We start from the raw sequence: 18,117 nt of genomic DNA on the forward strand, positions 1-18,117 counted from the left end.
AGGAGGGGGTTGACACACGTGGGGAGCGGACCTTAGAATATCTTCGGCATTACAACATCAAGTCTGCGGTGTTCAGCTGGGTGAATGCTTGGAAAGAAGTCTCCGTCAAAACCCTCGAAAGTGGTTGGTCTCATCTCCTTCAAGGTACGAGGCCTTACAGGACTTTGAGGAATTTGACTTCAATGATTTCTACCTTCGTCCACTTACAGCAGGAGAGGATGTGGACGTCAACAGTGTGAGGGAGTGGTTGGACGATTATGACTGTGGCGATCCTGGTTATCAGATGTTGTCTGATGAGGAGATTTCCACTGCTGTCTCTGTGGGGCTGACAGAGGACAGCAACAGGGATGAAGACCCTGACTCAGTGCATCTTGCCACTCCATCACTCCCTGGTTTTGATGCACTATGTGCTGGCATAGAGTAGGTGCTCGAATTTGCTGAGCATCCGCACTGCGACAGGGAGTTGGTGCCACTGAAGCTGGCGATGGATCTCTGGGCAGTCAGGAATGCAGTCATCATCCATCAGAATCGTCGCATCTGTCATCAGTCCAAGATCAACTTGTTTTTTAAGCCTTTCACCCCTACACATGCGAGCCCATTCTCCCCACCACCACCACCTCGTCCCAGTCTTCACTCTTGGACCCACAACTGAGCACATCAATAAATGTTGAGTCGCCATTAGACATGAGCTTGCGGCTGTCTTCAGGGTCTCTTGTGGTCGGTAAGCCTCCATCACCTTGCTGCACATCCTCACTCATTGCCCAGCTCGAGTGGATGGAAGAGGAGGAGGTGTTTGACATTTGTTAAGTGATTTTTTAGCCCCTTGACCACATGGGATTACTGTACACCAGTTGGAGGCTAGTGGGTTACGATGCTTCTCCACCGTTCACTGGATGGTAAGTACTGTACAGTACACCACTATATTAAAATACATTTTGCAACCTGTGTCCTCTTCATTTATTTATTTGTGATTCTTTAAAGTGGTAGATGGGAATGCTCACCATCCACTCACTCGATGTAGTGCTGCTTTGGGTTTCTGCCCTTTCCTCTATTCCTTCCCTCCTCTGCTGTCTTTCCTTCATTCTTTCCCCTTCCTTCTGCTTATGGGTGACTTTGCATTCCCTCTTCTGTCTTTCTTTCCTTCATTCTTTCCTCTTCCTTTTGCCTGTGGGTGACTCTGCACTGAGTGACAAGCCAACTGGTTTCATGTACACCAGGAAACCATTTACTCTGATGGGTGGTAACTATATAACCAAATTATGGCACCTGGTGGTTTAGTTGGTAATTAAGGCGCTCCAATTTGATTGAGCCTGTGTAGGTTTATATCCAAGGGGTAGTTGGGGTTTACTGCTCACATAATGCCACTAAGGGATGAATGAGGTTGGTCACTCTCATTTTAAATGCCAAGACATATTTGCCTAGCCCCGGACTCTTATGCTCTTCATGGGGCAACATAGGATTGGATGGTGAATGGATGGATTTTTATTGTTTTATGCATTGTTTTCTTTGTGTCTAGCATTATACTAGATATTCTCATGTGTGTTTTGATGTCTAAGTGACCAAAAGACTGAAGAACACTGCCACAGTTAGGAGGGGTACTGTACGTATAGGTTGGTTATAGGTGGGTAGGGTATTTCTCTGTATCCGGATGTACCGATGGCTCTATTACATCGGATAATCAAGGGATTACTGTGGTTAACTTTCAGTTATCTGTCGTCGCACTGTCCAGCCCAATGCAATATCCGATGCCGCTGGCTTAGCTCTATTAACCCCTTGACCGCGGTTAAAGTGGTGAGAGCGATACCCCTGTTGCAGCGATCCACACAAAAGTTAACCCATTTTCAGTGCAATAATTTTCATATTAATATGCAAGATAAAAAAAATAAATAAAACATGCACAACAAAGCGAACCCTTGCCTCTTACCTATGAGCACATCAGTGAATGTTTAGATGCTCTTTTGATGCCGGAGAGAGAGGTGGAAGCAAAGCCATTTTTGGTGTTTTTTTGCGTCACTGTAGCTGTCCGTCATGCACCACCACACACACCGCCGCTCACCACACTTCATTTCCTGACCATGCTCCACTGTGCTTATCACTTTCATTGCATTATCTTGAATGGTTCACTTAGCACTTCAAAATCATTATTTTACAAATATAGAATACTATATAATAGTGTTTAGTGGGTAATTATTGTGCTCCAATCGGATTGAACCGTTGAAGTTTTATATCCAAGGGGTGATTGGGGTTTATTGCTCATGTAATGCCACTCAGGGATGAGTGAGGTTGGTCACTCTCATCTTAAATGTCAGGACCAACTGCCTAGCCCCGGGCTCCTACACTCCTCATGGGGCAACGTAGGATAGGATGAAGAGAGAACCTGTATTTTTACACAGGAAAAATCATCTGAGAAATTACCAATATGCCAGGAATCGAACCCGGGACTCTCAGGTGAGAGCCAGGCAGCATACCACTACACCACGACCAGGTAAAAGTTAACTCACGTTGTCACAATCTTGTAACCAACGTCCCTCCGCCCCCACTGTGGGCCTGAAGAGGGTGTGTTAACCCCCTGGCACTCGGGCAAGTAGATGTTTTTAATCTATCCCAAGCACTTACTGCAAGTCAGAATGAAGAGAGAACCTGTATTTTTACACAGGAAAAATCATCTGAGAAATTACCAATATGCCGTGAATCGAACTTGGGACTCTCAGGTGAGAGCCAGGCAGCATACCACTACACCACGACCAGGTAAAAGTTAACTCACGTTGTCACAATCTTGTAACCAACGTCCCTCCGCCCCCACTGTGAGCCTGAAGAGGGTGAGTTAACCCCCAGGCACTTGGGCAAGTAGATGCTTTTAATCTATCCCAAGCACTTACGGCAAGTCAGAATGAAGGGAGAACCTGTATTTTTACACAGGAAAAATCATCTGAGAAATTACCAATATGCCGGGAATCGAACCCGGGACTCTCAGGTGAGAGCCAGGCAGCATACCTCTACACGACGATCAGGTAAAAGTTAATTCACGTTGTCACAATCTTGTAACCAGGGGGTTAACTCACCCTCTTCAGGCCCACAGTGGGGGTGGAGGGACGTTGGTTACAAGATTGTGACAACGTGAGTTAACTTTTACCTGGTCGTGGTGTAGTGGTATGCTGCCTGGCTCTCACCTGAGAGTCCCGGGTTCGATTCCCGGCATATTGGTAATTTCTCAGATGATTTTTCCTGTGTAAAAATACAGGTTCTCTCTTCATTCTGACTTGCCGTAAGTGCTTGGGATAGATTAAAAGCATCTACTTGCCCGAGTGCATGGGGGTTAACTCACCCTCTTCAGGCTCACAGTGGGGGCGGAGGGACGTTGGTTACAAGATTGTGACAACGTGAGTTAACTTTTACCTGGTCATGATGTAGTGGTATGCTGCCTGGCTCTCACCTGAGAGTCCCGGGTTCAATTCCCGGCATATTGGTAATTTCTCAGTAGGACTGGATGATGGATGGATAGTGTGATTTTTTTTTTTTTTTTTTTTTTTTTTTTTTTTTTATAAATAACAGAACGGAGGAAGGAAAAACAAATGGGTAAAAAAAAATAATCCATACACCAGATTACTGGTGTCCTCTGTTCATAAAATATCTGTAACAGTTAGACTTGAACAGTTGTGGGTTGAAATTTGGAGGAAAACAACTCTGGGGAAGCGAGTTCCAGAGAGATGCAGTTCAGGGAATGAAAGAATTCTGATAGGCAGAAGTTCTGCAATATGGTTGAGTGACATTCCAGTCATGAGCACTACCAGATGCCCGTGTAACGCGAGGGAAGGCATGGAGAGGTGGCACCATGGACGCAACTTCGTCTAAGCATTTGCCAAAAAAATATCTGTAAAATAATGCAAGGGAGGCAACATTCCTTCTTACTTGCAGGGGAGGTAGTTTATTTGTAATGGCAGGGTTGTTAATGATTCTAACAGCTTTATTCTGAATTTTGTCTAGTTGTCCTAATGCAACCTCTCCACAATCATTCCACAAGGGTGAGCAATATTCAAGCTGAGAGCGCACATGACTCTTATAAATTATAGCTAACTGCTCATCGGCGAAGAAGTTACAGACTCTGTACAATAATCCAAGTTTCTTTGAGGCGGTTTTAGCAAGTGATCTGACATGAGAGGTCCAGCTGAGGGCACTGTTAAGTGAGACACCAAGAATTTCAATACTTTTGGAGATGGGAATATTTAGTAGCACTGAAGGTAATGTACGAATCTGGCAATATCTGTCTATTAGTAAACTGTATATATTTAGTTTTACTAGCATTAAAAGAGACAAGGTTGTTTTGTCCCCATTCACTGATTGTAGATAGATCTTGATTTATGGAGATGACTGTACTGAGTTGAGAGGTAGAGATATTAGACTTTGTAAATGGATGTCTGAGTGTGAATGAACTATGTAGTGTTGAGTCATCTGCATGTGAGTGAATGGGATTGTGAGTGACAGATAAGAGATCATTAATATGAACCAGAAATAGGGTTGGCCCCAGAACTGATCCCTGCAGCACGCCGGTGTTAATTGAGTGGAAATTCGAACATACATCATCTACTTTTACTCTTATTTTCCTGTCACTAAGGTAAGAAGAAATCAAAGGAACAAAAGACGTTAGTCCATAGCAAGGGAGTTTGGACAGCAGGGAACGGTGCCATACTCTGTCGAAAGCTTTAGAGATATCAAGAGCTACTGCATGAGTTTCTCCAAAAAGATAAATTGATTGATGGATGGTATGAGTTAAGAGATTGAGTATGTCAATGGTGGATCTTTCGTGGTGAAAACCATATTGTCTATCACTAATTAAGTTGTTGGATTCAAGATGTTTAACAATATGCTTATTAATTAAAGTTTCAAATACCTTACCAAGAGAAGATGTGACAGCTATTGGTCTGTAATTGGAGGGGTCAGACGAACTCCCTTTCTTCGGAACTGGGTGGATATTGGCTTCTTTCCATGAATTTGGGAATAAAGAAGTACGTATGCATAGTCTAAATAATTTAGCTAGGACAGAGGCAAGTTCAGGGGAACACTTTTTCAAAACAATTGGTGGAATTCCATCTGGGCCTGGAGCTTTGTTGGTAGGTAAATTGTCTAGGATGGATTTTACGTATCTTGTCTGTATTTTAAGTGGGGCAATTTCGGGAGAATCAAGTTCCAGTACTGAGACATTTTGGCTGGTATCATCTATGGTAGAATTTCTGGCAAAGGTACTAGCAAAGATATCTGCTTAACCATGAAAAACTACTCAATAATAGTAAATAATGTTAAACTCAGTGACAGATATTTCCATAGCTTACACCAGACACTTTCATTTTCCATATACAGTGGTCCCTCGCGTTTAATGTGTTTCAAGTTAGCAATTTTCTTGTTTAGTGATTGGTTAGAAAAGGTACCAATCCCGCGCATTTAGCGATTGTCTTATGCCTTTAGTGATGTGGGGCGTGAAATGCCTTGCCCGTCCGCCACCAGACCGCCATTGTTATCATTGTTGTGAGCATCTGGCGACCTTGGGTGCTTTTTTTCCTCTCAGTGCTGAGCATTTGGCATTTTTCTCTGGTGAGTAGATGTATAACCATACAGTATTGTATCTGTATATTGTATTGTTAATACACTGTGTTTCATTTTCAGCATTTAGTGTAGGCAGCCGGGGGTCAAAAAGGTGACTTGGAGGATGAACGCAGGCTAATTGATATTTTTCCCATATAAAGTACACTTCGCATTTAGCGATGGTTTCGCCAGACTAATTAACCCTTTTGCTGCATTTTACGACTGTAGTCGTTCTATGAATTATTCCCTTTCACTGCGGAAAACGACTGTAGTCGACGGGCCTCAGTGAACGGTTTGAACCGGCCGCGTGGTACTCCAGGCTCTCGCCGACGTTGCTATGGCAACAACGTCCCAGAACGTGCTGCCCTCATACGGTGGCAAGTCAAAACATCATGTCAACAAATATGCCCGCCCAGGTGATCAGGCACTTGGCTGAGTATTACAGTTTCCTGGAGATTTACCAGTACAGTACACCCTCATTATCGACGGGGGTTAGGTACCTAAGATACCCGTCGATGCCTAAAACCGTCAATACCGATTTTCGTCTGGTCAGGTACCCTTTGTTTATATATTTTAGTATCCCTTCAATCACTCGTATGTAATATGCAGTTTAGTTTTAGTGTTTCCTAGAAATAAATTAGTTAGGCAATTGAAAAACTGAATCTCATAATAAAACTACTTATAATAAGTAAAGAATTATGGAAAAAATAGCATAATCTCTGATGTTGATGCATAGTGGTCGTACACTGGACCTCATCATCACTTCTCCACTTACACCTCACTCCATCTAAAAATAAAAGGCGAAAGCAGCATTTGTAGCCATCCATACGTTTACATCACCGTGGGAAAAAAAAAAAAAAAAAAAAAAAAAAAAAAAACGAAAGCAGCAGTGGTGGTCATTCATACGTTCTAATAACTGTGAGGCAAGTGTTACATTAGATCAGCTGTTCGCACCGATCTTCACAACACACGCGTGGTGCTGCTAGCTCATACCAGAGAGACCACGCTCTCATATTTACTTTCATTCTCAAGAGCTTCCTTTCATTCTTGATATTCCATTTCTCCCAGACCTAAATTTTCACGACTGTATGGCAGTTTATGCTATCAAAGATGAATCTTAGCCTAGCTTTCGCTAGGATGATCTTTTAGGAAAATTCAACTCTCCTTATGCTCATATATTTCATATTTAATCTCTGCTTAACTTTTGCAAGAAATATCCTTTATTGACAAAAAATCCAACTCGTCTTTAACATTATAACAAATGATACAGGAGCATGGGTTTTATCATATGTCCTCTGCATTACCACACAACAGCACAGACACACGATCTTTTGCTGCTTTAAAGCCTGGCGCACTTTTCTCCTCCTTCGAAATGTACGTTCTTTTAGGCATTTTCTTCCACCACATGCCTGTTTCGTCTGCATTAAACACTTGTTCAGGCCTGTACCCTTTCTCCCTTATAAGTTCAGCAATGTCACGTGGGTACGATTCTCCTGCTATCTGATCTGCTGAAGCTGCTTCACCAGTCATCCTAATGTTATGTAGGCCATACCTTTTCTTAAAATTCTCGAACCAGCCCTTGCTGGCTGCAAATTTCTTTTGCCTAGAAGCACCAACATTACTAGGCCTATCACCATCGTCATTACTTTCATCACCATCATCACTATTTTCACCTGCCTCACTTTCATCACCATTATCTTCACCAACACCACTGCTTTCACCAGCAAACCGAGCATAGAGTTGTTTTGCTTTGTTTCTGATGAACTGGAAGTCTAGCGGCACGTGTCGACGGTTTAAGTCCTCAATCCAAATATTCAGTGCCTTTTCCATTTTCACCAAGGCATCATCTCTCACATGCATCGTTACTTTAGCCGATCCTGGTGTGCACGATGCCAGAGCATCTTTAATGTCTTTTTCTCTCCGTTTTATGCCACGAACACTGGACTCATTCATGCCATACTCGCAACCAACCGCTGCATAGCTCATTCCACTTCTAAGTTTTTGTAATATTTCGTTCTTTACTTCCAAGGTAAGTACTTTCCTTGCTCTCTTAGCTGCCTTATTTCCAGTTGGAGTGTTACAAGGGCGCTTCGGAGCCATGATGATTGCGAAAGCACGATAGATGTGGCCGAACACGATATGAGAACAACAAACAAACGTGTACTGATGCTGTTGTTTGTTGGGTCGGCGGGAACATGCCGCGAGCAGCCAGAGACACCTGGCGGGATGGCGCGCAAACTTGCTAGGAGGTGCCAATACAATTCTTTATTTTTTTATTTTTTTAATAATAATAATTTAACTCCCAGGAGAAAAAAAAACCGTCGATAATCAAATCCGTCAATTAAAAAAACGTCGATAATGAGGGTGTACTGTATTTAGGTGAGTTATATGCAATGTAATGTGACTAGATGTTTTTAAGAAGGTGCTGGACGTGTAAGTGTACAGAAAACACTTGATAATGAATATAAAATTTCGGTCAGCACTGGATCTTTACGTATCAGCCAGCCAGCATCTCGGCATCCTTTTAATTAAATCCCCAGCAATTTTCTGATGTATTCATTGTCCTGCTGGTAATATATGTAGCTATTAAGGAATTTTAGTGCTGAAAATAGAAAGGTAAGTATTAGGCAATAACAAAAGTGCTGTAGACAATTACCTAATACCATTTTGATTTTTTGCTGGAGAATTGACACTTTTTGAGAATCAAACCGAAAATAAATTCCGCAGCGAAAGGGTTAAATTGCTAAATGCAAGAGACCACTGTATTTTAGTCACTTACACGTACACTTACTCTCTATCACTTATTTACATTTGTTCAGTCACTTTTCTAGATGGGCCAGAAGTTGACGAGTGTGTGAAAGTCACGGTGGTGTAACATACAGTGCTCGTCAGAAGTATGGGGCGCCCTGCGTCCCTCCTGAGAAACAAACCTTTCAACATTGAAAAAACATATAAATAATGCATTTTATTTACCTTTAGTGCTTCGTAGGGTAGCCTTTACGTTTCTTCACGGACCTGAGACGTCTTGGAAGTGAAAGGGCGAGGCTCCTGAGGTGCTGGAGGGGTATTTTGTCCCAGGAGTCACGAATGGCGGCTTCCAGCTTAGGCAGAGAGCTCACGTCCTTCCCTTGGAGACTCTTCTTTACGAGGTACCAGAGGTTTTCAATCGGGTTGAGGTCTGGGCTATTTCCTGGCCAGTCTGTCATGAATGATACCTCGCAGTCACGAAGCCAATTGGTGACCGATTTGGCCTTGTGAGCAGGTGCACCATCCTGCTGAAACACTCGTGCACCTGTTAGCTCGAAGGAGTCTGGTAAATGATCACACAGAAGCTCCAGGTAAACATCCTGATTCACTCTGAGGTTCTTGGGAAGTACAACAAGCTTCCCCAAACCCTTCCCTGAAAAACAACCCCATACCATGAGTGAATCAGGATGTTTAACTGTGCTTTCTACATACCGTGGGTCAAGTGGGTCACTACCTTTGCATGCTCCTCTGTTACAGGTAACACTAAACGTTGCCTCATCAGACCACAACACTGACAACCATTGCTCCTCACCCCAATTTAGATATTTATTAGCAAAGGCTAGCCTACGAATTCTCTGGCTGCTAGAGAGAAGAGGCTTTTTCACAGGCCTGTGACTTGTGTAACCAAGCTCATGCACCCTACGAGACACTGTTCTCACTGACACCTCACCAAACACTTCCGGGTTGCTCTCCTTAATTTTCCTTGCACTCACACAAGGATTAAACTCCACTGCACGTTTTAAAACATTAACAGACCTTGGGGAAGTTTTCCTAGGCCTACCAGACCTTGGTTTCTTTGTGGGAACTTCACCACTATTTTCCTCCCGAAACAGCGCACACCAACGACGCACTGTCGATCGTGCCACACCAACCAATTCACTAATTTCCTTTGTCTGGTGGCCTGCCTCCTTTAGAGCAATGATCTGGGATATGATTTCACTCGATAGTTCACGGGTAGGTGCCATAACAAAGTTTTGAAGGCCAAAACACTGCGGGACACTCGGTAAAAAATGGCGCAATTTGAGAGGGACACTCGGCGGAGTTCCTCTCTCTCAGGCAGCCCGTGGGCGACTGAGGCGGGAACCAACCAGTGCGTCAGAAGGCCTCAGGCTACCGTGACGTCATGCTCGGAGCTCAAACTTGTGGCTCAATTCTTACCCCCAGAAATGGGTGATTCTTTTTGGGCCATAAGTATTGCGCGCCCGGCGGACAACGCTGAATACTTCTGACGAGCACTGTAGATGGGTTGGTACCGCTTGGAGCGTGTTGTGCTGACATGTTTTTTCAGAGGTTTTACAGTATATGCCACACTAGAATCACTAGAATCGCTGTCACTAGTAGATGCTGACGTGTTTTTTCAGAGGTTTAACAGTATATTCCACACTAGAATCACTGTCACTAGTAGGTGCATACTTCTTCTGTGGAATACGACCTCTAGCACCTCTTTTCTTGGTAACACCAAGAGAAGGTGAGAGCAGGACCGAATACAATGGACCACCTGTCAACACCAATACTTCTTGAAGCGAACTGGGCTCACATGGTTATGTAATGGGTGACATGGTATGGAGGATGCTATAAGAAAGAACTGGCAACCCCAAGCATGGACAGATGAATACACAAAGTACTTGTGTGAAAATACAGGATGCAACTTCTTAAATCGACTTGTGAATTTTAAAAGGAATGTTGCAACCTGTCGATCGGATCTTTCAAAAGGAACGTCGCAGCCAAGGGGTTAAAGCAATATCCGGTGAAATTACACAATATCTGGTGATGAAATGGGACATAACTGGTGGTTCTGTGCAATGTTCGGCAGAGATGTGTCAGCTGGCATGTAAGTGGTAGCCAACCAGTGCTGTATTACTGTGTTACTGTACTGTATCATTATTTTATTGTACAGGGTATTTTATGCTTAATTTTCATCTTTTATTCATGGGAAAGTTTTTAGGATAGAGGTTCGAGATGGATACCAATGCAATATCAGGCATGACGCCACATATTAAGCCAATGGGGGTACAGTACTATGCAATATCTGGCATTTTGCTCTAATGTTTAATAATATCCAGCTTAATCCTGCATCATCCTTGAACATACTTGGGGTTTCATTCACTCGGGACTTATCTTGGAGAGATCATATTACATCTCTTGTAAAATCTGCTTCCAAGAGATTAGGTGTGCTAAGCCGACTCCATTCCTTCTTTACCCCTGCACAATTGTTGACTCTACAGTGCTCGTCAGAAGTATTCAGCGTTGTCCGCCGGGCGCGCAATACTTATGGCCCAAAAAGAATCACCCATTTTTGGGGGTAAGAATTGAGCCACAAGTTTGAGCTCCGAGCATGACGTCACGGTAGCCTGAGGCCTTCCAACGCGCTGGTTGGTTCCCGCCTCAGTCGCCCACGGGCTGCCTGAGAGAGAGGAACTCCGCCGAGTGTCCCTCTCAAATTGCGCCATTTTTTACCGAGTGTCCCGCAGTGTTTTGGCCTTCAAAACTTTGTTATGGCACCTACCCGTGAACTATCGAGTGAAATCATATCCCAGATCATTGCTCTAAAGGAGGCAGGCCACCAGACAAAGGAAATTAGTGAATTGGTTGGTGTGGCACGATCGACAGTGCGTCGTTGGTGTGCGCGGTTTCGGGAGGAAAACAGTGGTGAAGTTCCCACAAAGAAACCGAGGTCTGGTAGGCCTAGGAAAACTTCCCCAAGGTCTGTTAATGTTTTAAAACGTGCAGTGGAGTTTAATCCTTGTGTGAGTGCAAGGAAAATTAAGGAGAGCAACCCGGAAGTGTTTGGTGAGGTGTCAGTGAGAACAGTGTCTCGTAGGGTGCATGAGCTTGGTTACACAAGTCACAGGCCTGTGAAAAAGCCTCTTCTCTCTAGCAGCCAGAGAATTCGTAGGCTTGCCTTTGCTAATAAATATCTAAATTGGGGTGAGGAGCAATGGTTGTCAGTGTTGTGGTCTGATGAGGCAACGTTTAGTGTTACCTGTAACAGAGGAGCACACAAAGGTAGTGACCCACTTGACCCACGGTATGTAGAAAGCACAGTTAAACATCCTGATTCACTCATGGTATGGGGTTGTTTTTCAGGGAAGGGTTTGGGGAAGCTTGTTGTACTTCCCAAGAACCTCAGAGTGAATCAGGATGTTTACCTGGAGCTTCTGTGTGATCATTTACCAGACTCCTTCGAGCTAACAGGTGCACGAGTGTTTCAGCAGGACGGTGCACCTGCTCACAAGGCCAAATCGGTCACCAATTGGCTTCGTGACTGCGAGGTATCATTCATGACAGACTGGCCAGGAAATAGCCCAGACCTCAACCCGATTGAAAACCTCTGGTACCTCGTAAAGAAGAGTCTCCAAGGGAAGGACGTGAGCTCTCTGCCTAAGCTGGAAGCCGCCATTCGTGACTCCTGGGACAAAATACCCCTCCAGCACCTCAGGAGCCTCGCCCTTTCACTTCCAAGACGTCTCAGGTCCGTGAAGAAACGTAAAGGCTACCCTACGAAGCACTAAAGGTAAATAAAATGCATTATTTATATGTTTTTTCAATGTTGAAAGGTTTGTTTCTCAGGAGGGACGCAGGGCGCCCCATACTTCTGACGAGCACTGTATACACAAGTTTTATCTGCCCCCGTGTGGAGTACAACTCTCATGTGTGGGGAGGTTCCCCACATATGGCCCTTCTCAATACGGGGGAGTCAAAGGCTTTTCGTCACATTAACTCTCCTCCTCTTACTGGCTCCCTTCAACCTCTGTCTCTTCACCACACTGTTGCATCTTTATCTCTTTTCTATTGCTACATCAATGGTCACTTCTCCTCTGAACTGTCTGCTTACATTCCTCTACCTATACAACAGACATGCAGCACCCATCTGACAGCAAACACTCATCCCTTTTTTGGCCAGCTCTCTAATGAAAGAGTTAACTGTTACTCCCAGTCTTTCATTTATGCAACAGGTCAACTCTGGAACTATCTCCCTCTGTCTGTATTTCCTGCTTCCTATGATCTCCAGTCTTTCAAACCCAGTGTGTCCAGGCATCTTGAAATGATCAGATCTTGAATTTGGCTCTCTGTTGTATTTTGTTTTTCTCTTGGAGGGAACAGTTATTGTGGGCTCGTGGCCTTTTGTTCCTTCTTCCTAGCCTTAAAAAAAAAAAAAAAAAAAAAAAAAAAAAAAAAAAGGCATAGGGCTTGGCTGAATTATGATGGATAATTGAAAGTTTACTTCATCTTTGAGAGTGTAGGTTAGTGATAAATAATTTCAAAGGATGCTTGTGTCTTCTTCAGCCTGAACCCATAGAAATTAATGTGTTCCAATCTCAATAGCTGTTTGAGATTTTACTGGTAAGTGTTAATATGTCAGAGGTATTGTAAGGAGAAGAAAGTGTAGTGTGTGTCAGTTATGGTAAATGGAAGCAAGACATAGTTTATTTATTTGTTGAAAGTTGTTCCTGGTTTTGTGTTTTCGTATGTCTGGATCATACCAACCTCTTACCCAGTGGGAAATTGAATTATGATGTTGACGGTGCTGATCGTGAGAGAGTAATATTGATGGTGATAATGATGAATGTAATGAAAATAAAGTGATGTAGATAATGATTTTCATTATTATATTTATTATAATTATTGGTGGTAGGTGTTGGTGACACTCATCCTCTCACTTGATGTAGTGCTGCCAACTTCTTCCTTCACCTTCATCATTCCTCTTCTGTGTCTGCCCTCCTCTGTTCCTGTTTCTCCCATCTTTCCTGTCACTTGGGGCAAAAGGGTTTAAGGGTAAATGCAGATAAAACAAAAGTGATGATATCTAGGGTTGGTGGCGGTACTGTCAAAGACGAGGGAGAGTGGCCATGTGCAGTTTGCCACAAGGGCGTGGGAAGTAATTCCATCTTGTGCGGTGTGTGTGATAAATGGGTGCATAAGAGATGTAGTGGTATCAGAGGTAGACTGCGAGATAATGCTGATTTTATGTGTACGGCGTGCCGGGGTGAGCAGGTGGAGATCGTCAGACGTGAAAGAATTGAACTTGCTGGTGAATCTCTTGAGTGTGTGGAAGAGTTTTGTTATTTAGGAGACATGTTGTGTGCTGGAGGTGGGGCTGGAGCTAGCTCTGTGGCTAGGGTGAGAAGTGGTTGGAAGAAGTTCAGGGAACTCTTGCCTCTCCTGACATTGAGGGGGCTCTCCCTACGTGCTAAGGGGTCTTTGTATGCAGCGTGTGTTAGGAGTGTAATGCTGTATGGCAGTGAGACCTGGGCAGTGAAGGAGGAAGACATTCGCCGGCTCAGACGTACAGAAATGACAATGATTAGGTGGATGTGCAGTGCGTCCCTGCGTCCAAGGCCTGGAGGGGCTGGGTTTACAATGGAAGAGTTGAGAGGTAGGATGGGACTGGAGTGTATTGGTGTTGTGATGAGGAGAGGTAGATTGAGGTGGTTTGGACATGTGGAGAGGATGGGGGATGATAGTTGGGTGAGGAAGGTGAGAAGTGTTAATATTGGGGGTGGGGTTATGAGGGGTAGACCGAGAAAGACATGGGACGAGGTCATTAAGTGTGACCTTAGGGTTAAGGGACTGAACAGGGAGGCTGCAATGGATCGTGCAGCATGGAGAGCCGCCATTAGGTGACCAAGGCCGACACATGCAAGCATGTTGGAGCCTTTAAAAAACGAAAACGAAAACGAAAAAACAAGCCTAATGGTTTCATGTAAGCCAGAAAACCATTTAAGATGCTGGGTGATAACCATATAACCAACGCATACGTTTTCCCTACGTGTCAGCAAGTGGGTTGGCAGAGGGTTAGTGCCCCTCCCCATAAAACATCTGGCTCAAAGACAAACGGCCACCCCTTATGGAATTATGACGTTTGGCTGTAGATACGAGTAGATAGATAGATCATTGTAATTGTTATTATTATTATTATTATTATAATGAATACAGAAGGTATTAAGAGTAGATCCAGAGTAGTATTATAAGTTCTGTAGTGAAAATTACTGTTACATATCATCATCATCATCATCAGAATAACGTTTTCATTTTCGTTTTTGTTTATAAAGGCTCCAACATGCTTGCATGCATTAGCCATGGTTACCTAATGGCGGTTGTCCATGCTGCTCGATCTCTGGCAGCCACCCTGTTCAGTTCCTTATCCCTGAGGTCACACTCTATGATGTCGTCTTAGGTCTTTCTCGGTCCTCCTTTTGCACCCTACCCCCAGCATTGACACTTCTCACTTTCTGCACCCAATTGTCATCCCTCATCCTTTCCACATGCCCAAGCCATCTCAATCAACCTCTCCTCATCACAACATCAATACACTCCAGTCTCATCTTTCCTCTTACCTCCACCATCATAAACCTAGCCTCTGCAGGCCTCGCATTCAAGGACACATTGCACTTCCACCTAATCACTATCATTTCTGTACATTTGAGCCTGCGAATATCCTGTTCCTTTACTGCCCAGGTCTCACAACCATACAGCATTACACTCTTAGCACATGCTGTATACAAAGATCCCTTAGCACGGAGGTAGAGTCCTCCCAGTGTCAGGAGAGGCAACAGCTCGCTAAACTTCTTCAACCACTCCTCACTCTGGTCACAGAGCTAGCTCCAGCCCCACCTCCAGCACATAACATGTCTCCCAAGTAACAGAATTCTTCCACACACTGAACAAACTCACCAGCAACATCAGTCCTGTTATACCTGACAATCTTCACATGCTTTCTTCAACACACCACACATGTGAAAAGAGCTTTATCTTGCAGTCTACCTCTGATATCACTACATCTCTTATGTACTACTTATCACAAACACTGCACAAGATAGAGCTGTGGCAAACTGCACATTGCCATTCTCCTTCTTTGACAGTACTGCCACAAACCTTAGATACCATCACCTGTGTTTTACCTGCATTTACTCTCAAGCCCGTCTTCCCCATACTATCACATCACTTCCTAAATCTTTCCTTCACCCCCTTTTCATTCTCTGATATTAACAGCATACAGTATCATCAGCATACAACATCTCCCACAGGAGTCCATTTCTGAAGTCACATGAGATGGCACTGTGATAAACACTAAGGGGCAAGTTCAAGCACTGTGATAAACACTAAGGGGCATATATCCACGCTCAGATCACTCGCCGCTCCATTCAGTCACTTAAAGACAACACACAGCTGCATGCACAGCCTCCTGACATCCACCCTTCTGAATCCTATCTTCCTCTTGAGAACAGGGTCCACCTGGCCAGGCTGAGATGTGGGCACCATCCAGCCCTCTTAAGCTACCAGAAGAGGCTGGATGACTCCGTTGCTGATGCCTGTCCAGGATGCAACACAGCACCCCATACTATTAAGCACATTATGGAAGACTGTATTGAAAATCACCTACGCCAACAACACAACATACACTCTTAGAGAGCTCTGTGGGAAAGCCCGGTCTCGGCCATGGCCTTCCTAAGGGACTCGGGGCTGTTTGGCCAGACTGCCTAGGGAACAACTACTACTACTACTACTACTACTACATTAAGGGGCTCAAGGTTGACTCCTGATGCACACCAGCATTCATGGAAAACTCATCTCTCTAATCTCCATTTACCCTCACCTGAGTGCGAGCACCCACATACATAACCATAACCACTCCAACCAGCCACTCCTTGATCTCAAACTTTCTCAGTGCCCACTTCACCACCATCCTAGGGACTCTGTCAAAGGTCTTCACATCAACAAAAACAAAGAACACAAGCCTCAGTGGCATGTCAGGTGTGAAATGTTATGTGTCTGAGGTGAGATCAGGATTCCAAGGGCTTGCATGATGAGCAACTCGGTGTGTGGCCAATTGAATTAAGAATGTTGTTCATGGTTCTCTTATTTATGTTGTTTCATGCTTTTGAACCCTATCTTACCCCATCGTTGGGCAGGAAAAGAGGTCTGAGTAATGGTGATAAGTAACACTGGTTAGTTATTATCTTGTCATCAGGGAAGTTGGTAAGCGTGAAGGGTACGGTGGTACGAGTCAGCAGCATCAAACCACTGTGCACCAGACTGGCGTTTTCCTGTGTGGTATGTGGATGTGTACAGGGTGTGAGTCAGACTGAGGGGCGCTACACGGTTCCTACATCCTGCCCCACACATTCGTGTAGATCTCGTTCCTTCATTCCCGACCGCTCACACCGCCTTACCTACACCGTTGACTGGCAGAACTTCAGGATACAGGAGATTATCAGCGATGACCAGGTATTATATTGTGTTGCCAAATTAGCATACCTCATCACTGAAAGCATGCTGACTGAATGAATGTTAAGTGAAGAATTACCATCAAACCTCCTTGATTATGGTTAAATGATCTGCCAACCCACAAATCTCCCTCACTGGACAGTACTTTAAATCATTGAATGATAATTCAGTTTGAAAATATAGTAAACTCTCAAGTATCATCATCGCAATATCTGGCACTGCTGGCTCGGCTCTATTAAAGCAATATCCGGCCCCCAAAACAGGATGTAACCGGCAGTTCTATGCAATATCCAGCATTGAGGTGTATCAACTGGCTTGTAAACAGTAGCCAACTGATGCTGGACTGTATTGCTGTATTACTGTACTGTATCATTTTTTTAATTGTATTTTATGCTTAAATTTCAACTTTTACTCATTTTTTTTATTGTATTTTATGCTTAAATTTCAACTTTTACTCATTTTTTTTATTGTATTTTATGCTTAAATTTCAACCCCTGGGGGTAGGGGGGTTTCAAGAATACTCCCCCAGTATACCTGCTTGTTGTACGAGGCGACTAAAAGGGTTGGTGGTGGGTTAGTGCCCCACCCCGTAAAAAGAACTAACTAAAAAAGCAAATAAAGCGCCTCGGACCCGGACGGACCATACGTTGACGACTAAGGAACGGACAAAGGACATTCTAAGAGTAGGAACGTGGAATGTGAGAGGAGTGAATGATGAAGTGAAAGAGAGAGAGATTGTCCAGGTGCTTGAGGATGCAAAAGTGGATATATGTGGATTGACTGAAACTAAATGGAAAGGTGAAAGGATGAGAGAATGGGAATACGGTGTAGGTATATGTGCGGGAGTCAGTGAGGATGAGAGGGCAAGAGAGGGAGTATGTCTGATGATAAGCAAGAAGTGGAAGGAGAATATAAGACAGTATGGAACAGTGGGTGCAAGGATTGTATGGGTGAGGATGAAAGTAGGTATACAAGCATGGGCGATTGTATGTGTGTATGCTCCAACTGAGGATCGAGTGGCAAGAGTGAAAGATGAGTTTTGGGCGAGAGTAGAAGCATGTATGGACAAGTTTGAGAGGAGCAAGAGAGTGCTGTTGATTGGAGACATGAATGGCAAAGTCGGGAATGTATGAGTGGATGGAGTGGTTGGTCAGTGGGGTGTGCCAGCGGAAGTAGATGGGAATGGTAGTGCTTTGGTGGACATCTGTGCTGGTAAGGGGTTGGCAATAGCCAACACCTACTTTCGTTATAAGATGATCCACCGGTATACATGGAGAGTAATGA

The 18,117-nt window shown here is 44.1% G+C and overlaps 1 protein-coding gene across 1 annotated transcript in view; it reads left to right on the forward strand.

Moving 5' to 3' along the window:
- LOC145407797 (DNA helicase MCM8-like) overlaps window positions 1–18,117 on the forward strand; it is a 258,985-nt gene that overhangs the window by 149,583 nt on the left and 91,285 nt on the right. Inside the window, exon 5 of the mRNA XM_080278660.1 lies at window positions 16,577–16,833. Coding sequence (XP_080134786.1) covers window positions 16,577–16,833 — 257 coding nt within the window. The remainder of the gene's footprint in view (window positions 1–16,576; window positions 16,834–18,117) is intronic.

This window comes from Coenobita brevimanus, chromosome 74 (assembly GCF_032717465.1).
Source record: "Coenobita brevimanus isolate Jiangsu-jjx chromosome 74, ASM3271746v2, whole genome shotgun sequence".
Taxonomy (NCBI): domain Eukaryota; kingdom Metazoa; phylum Arthropoda; class Malacostraca; order Decapoda; family Coenobitidae; genus Coenobita; species Coenobita brevimanus.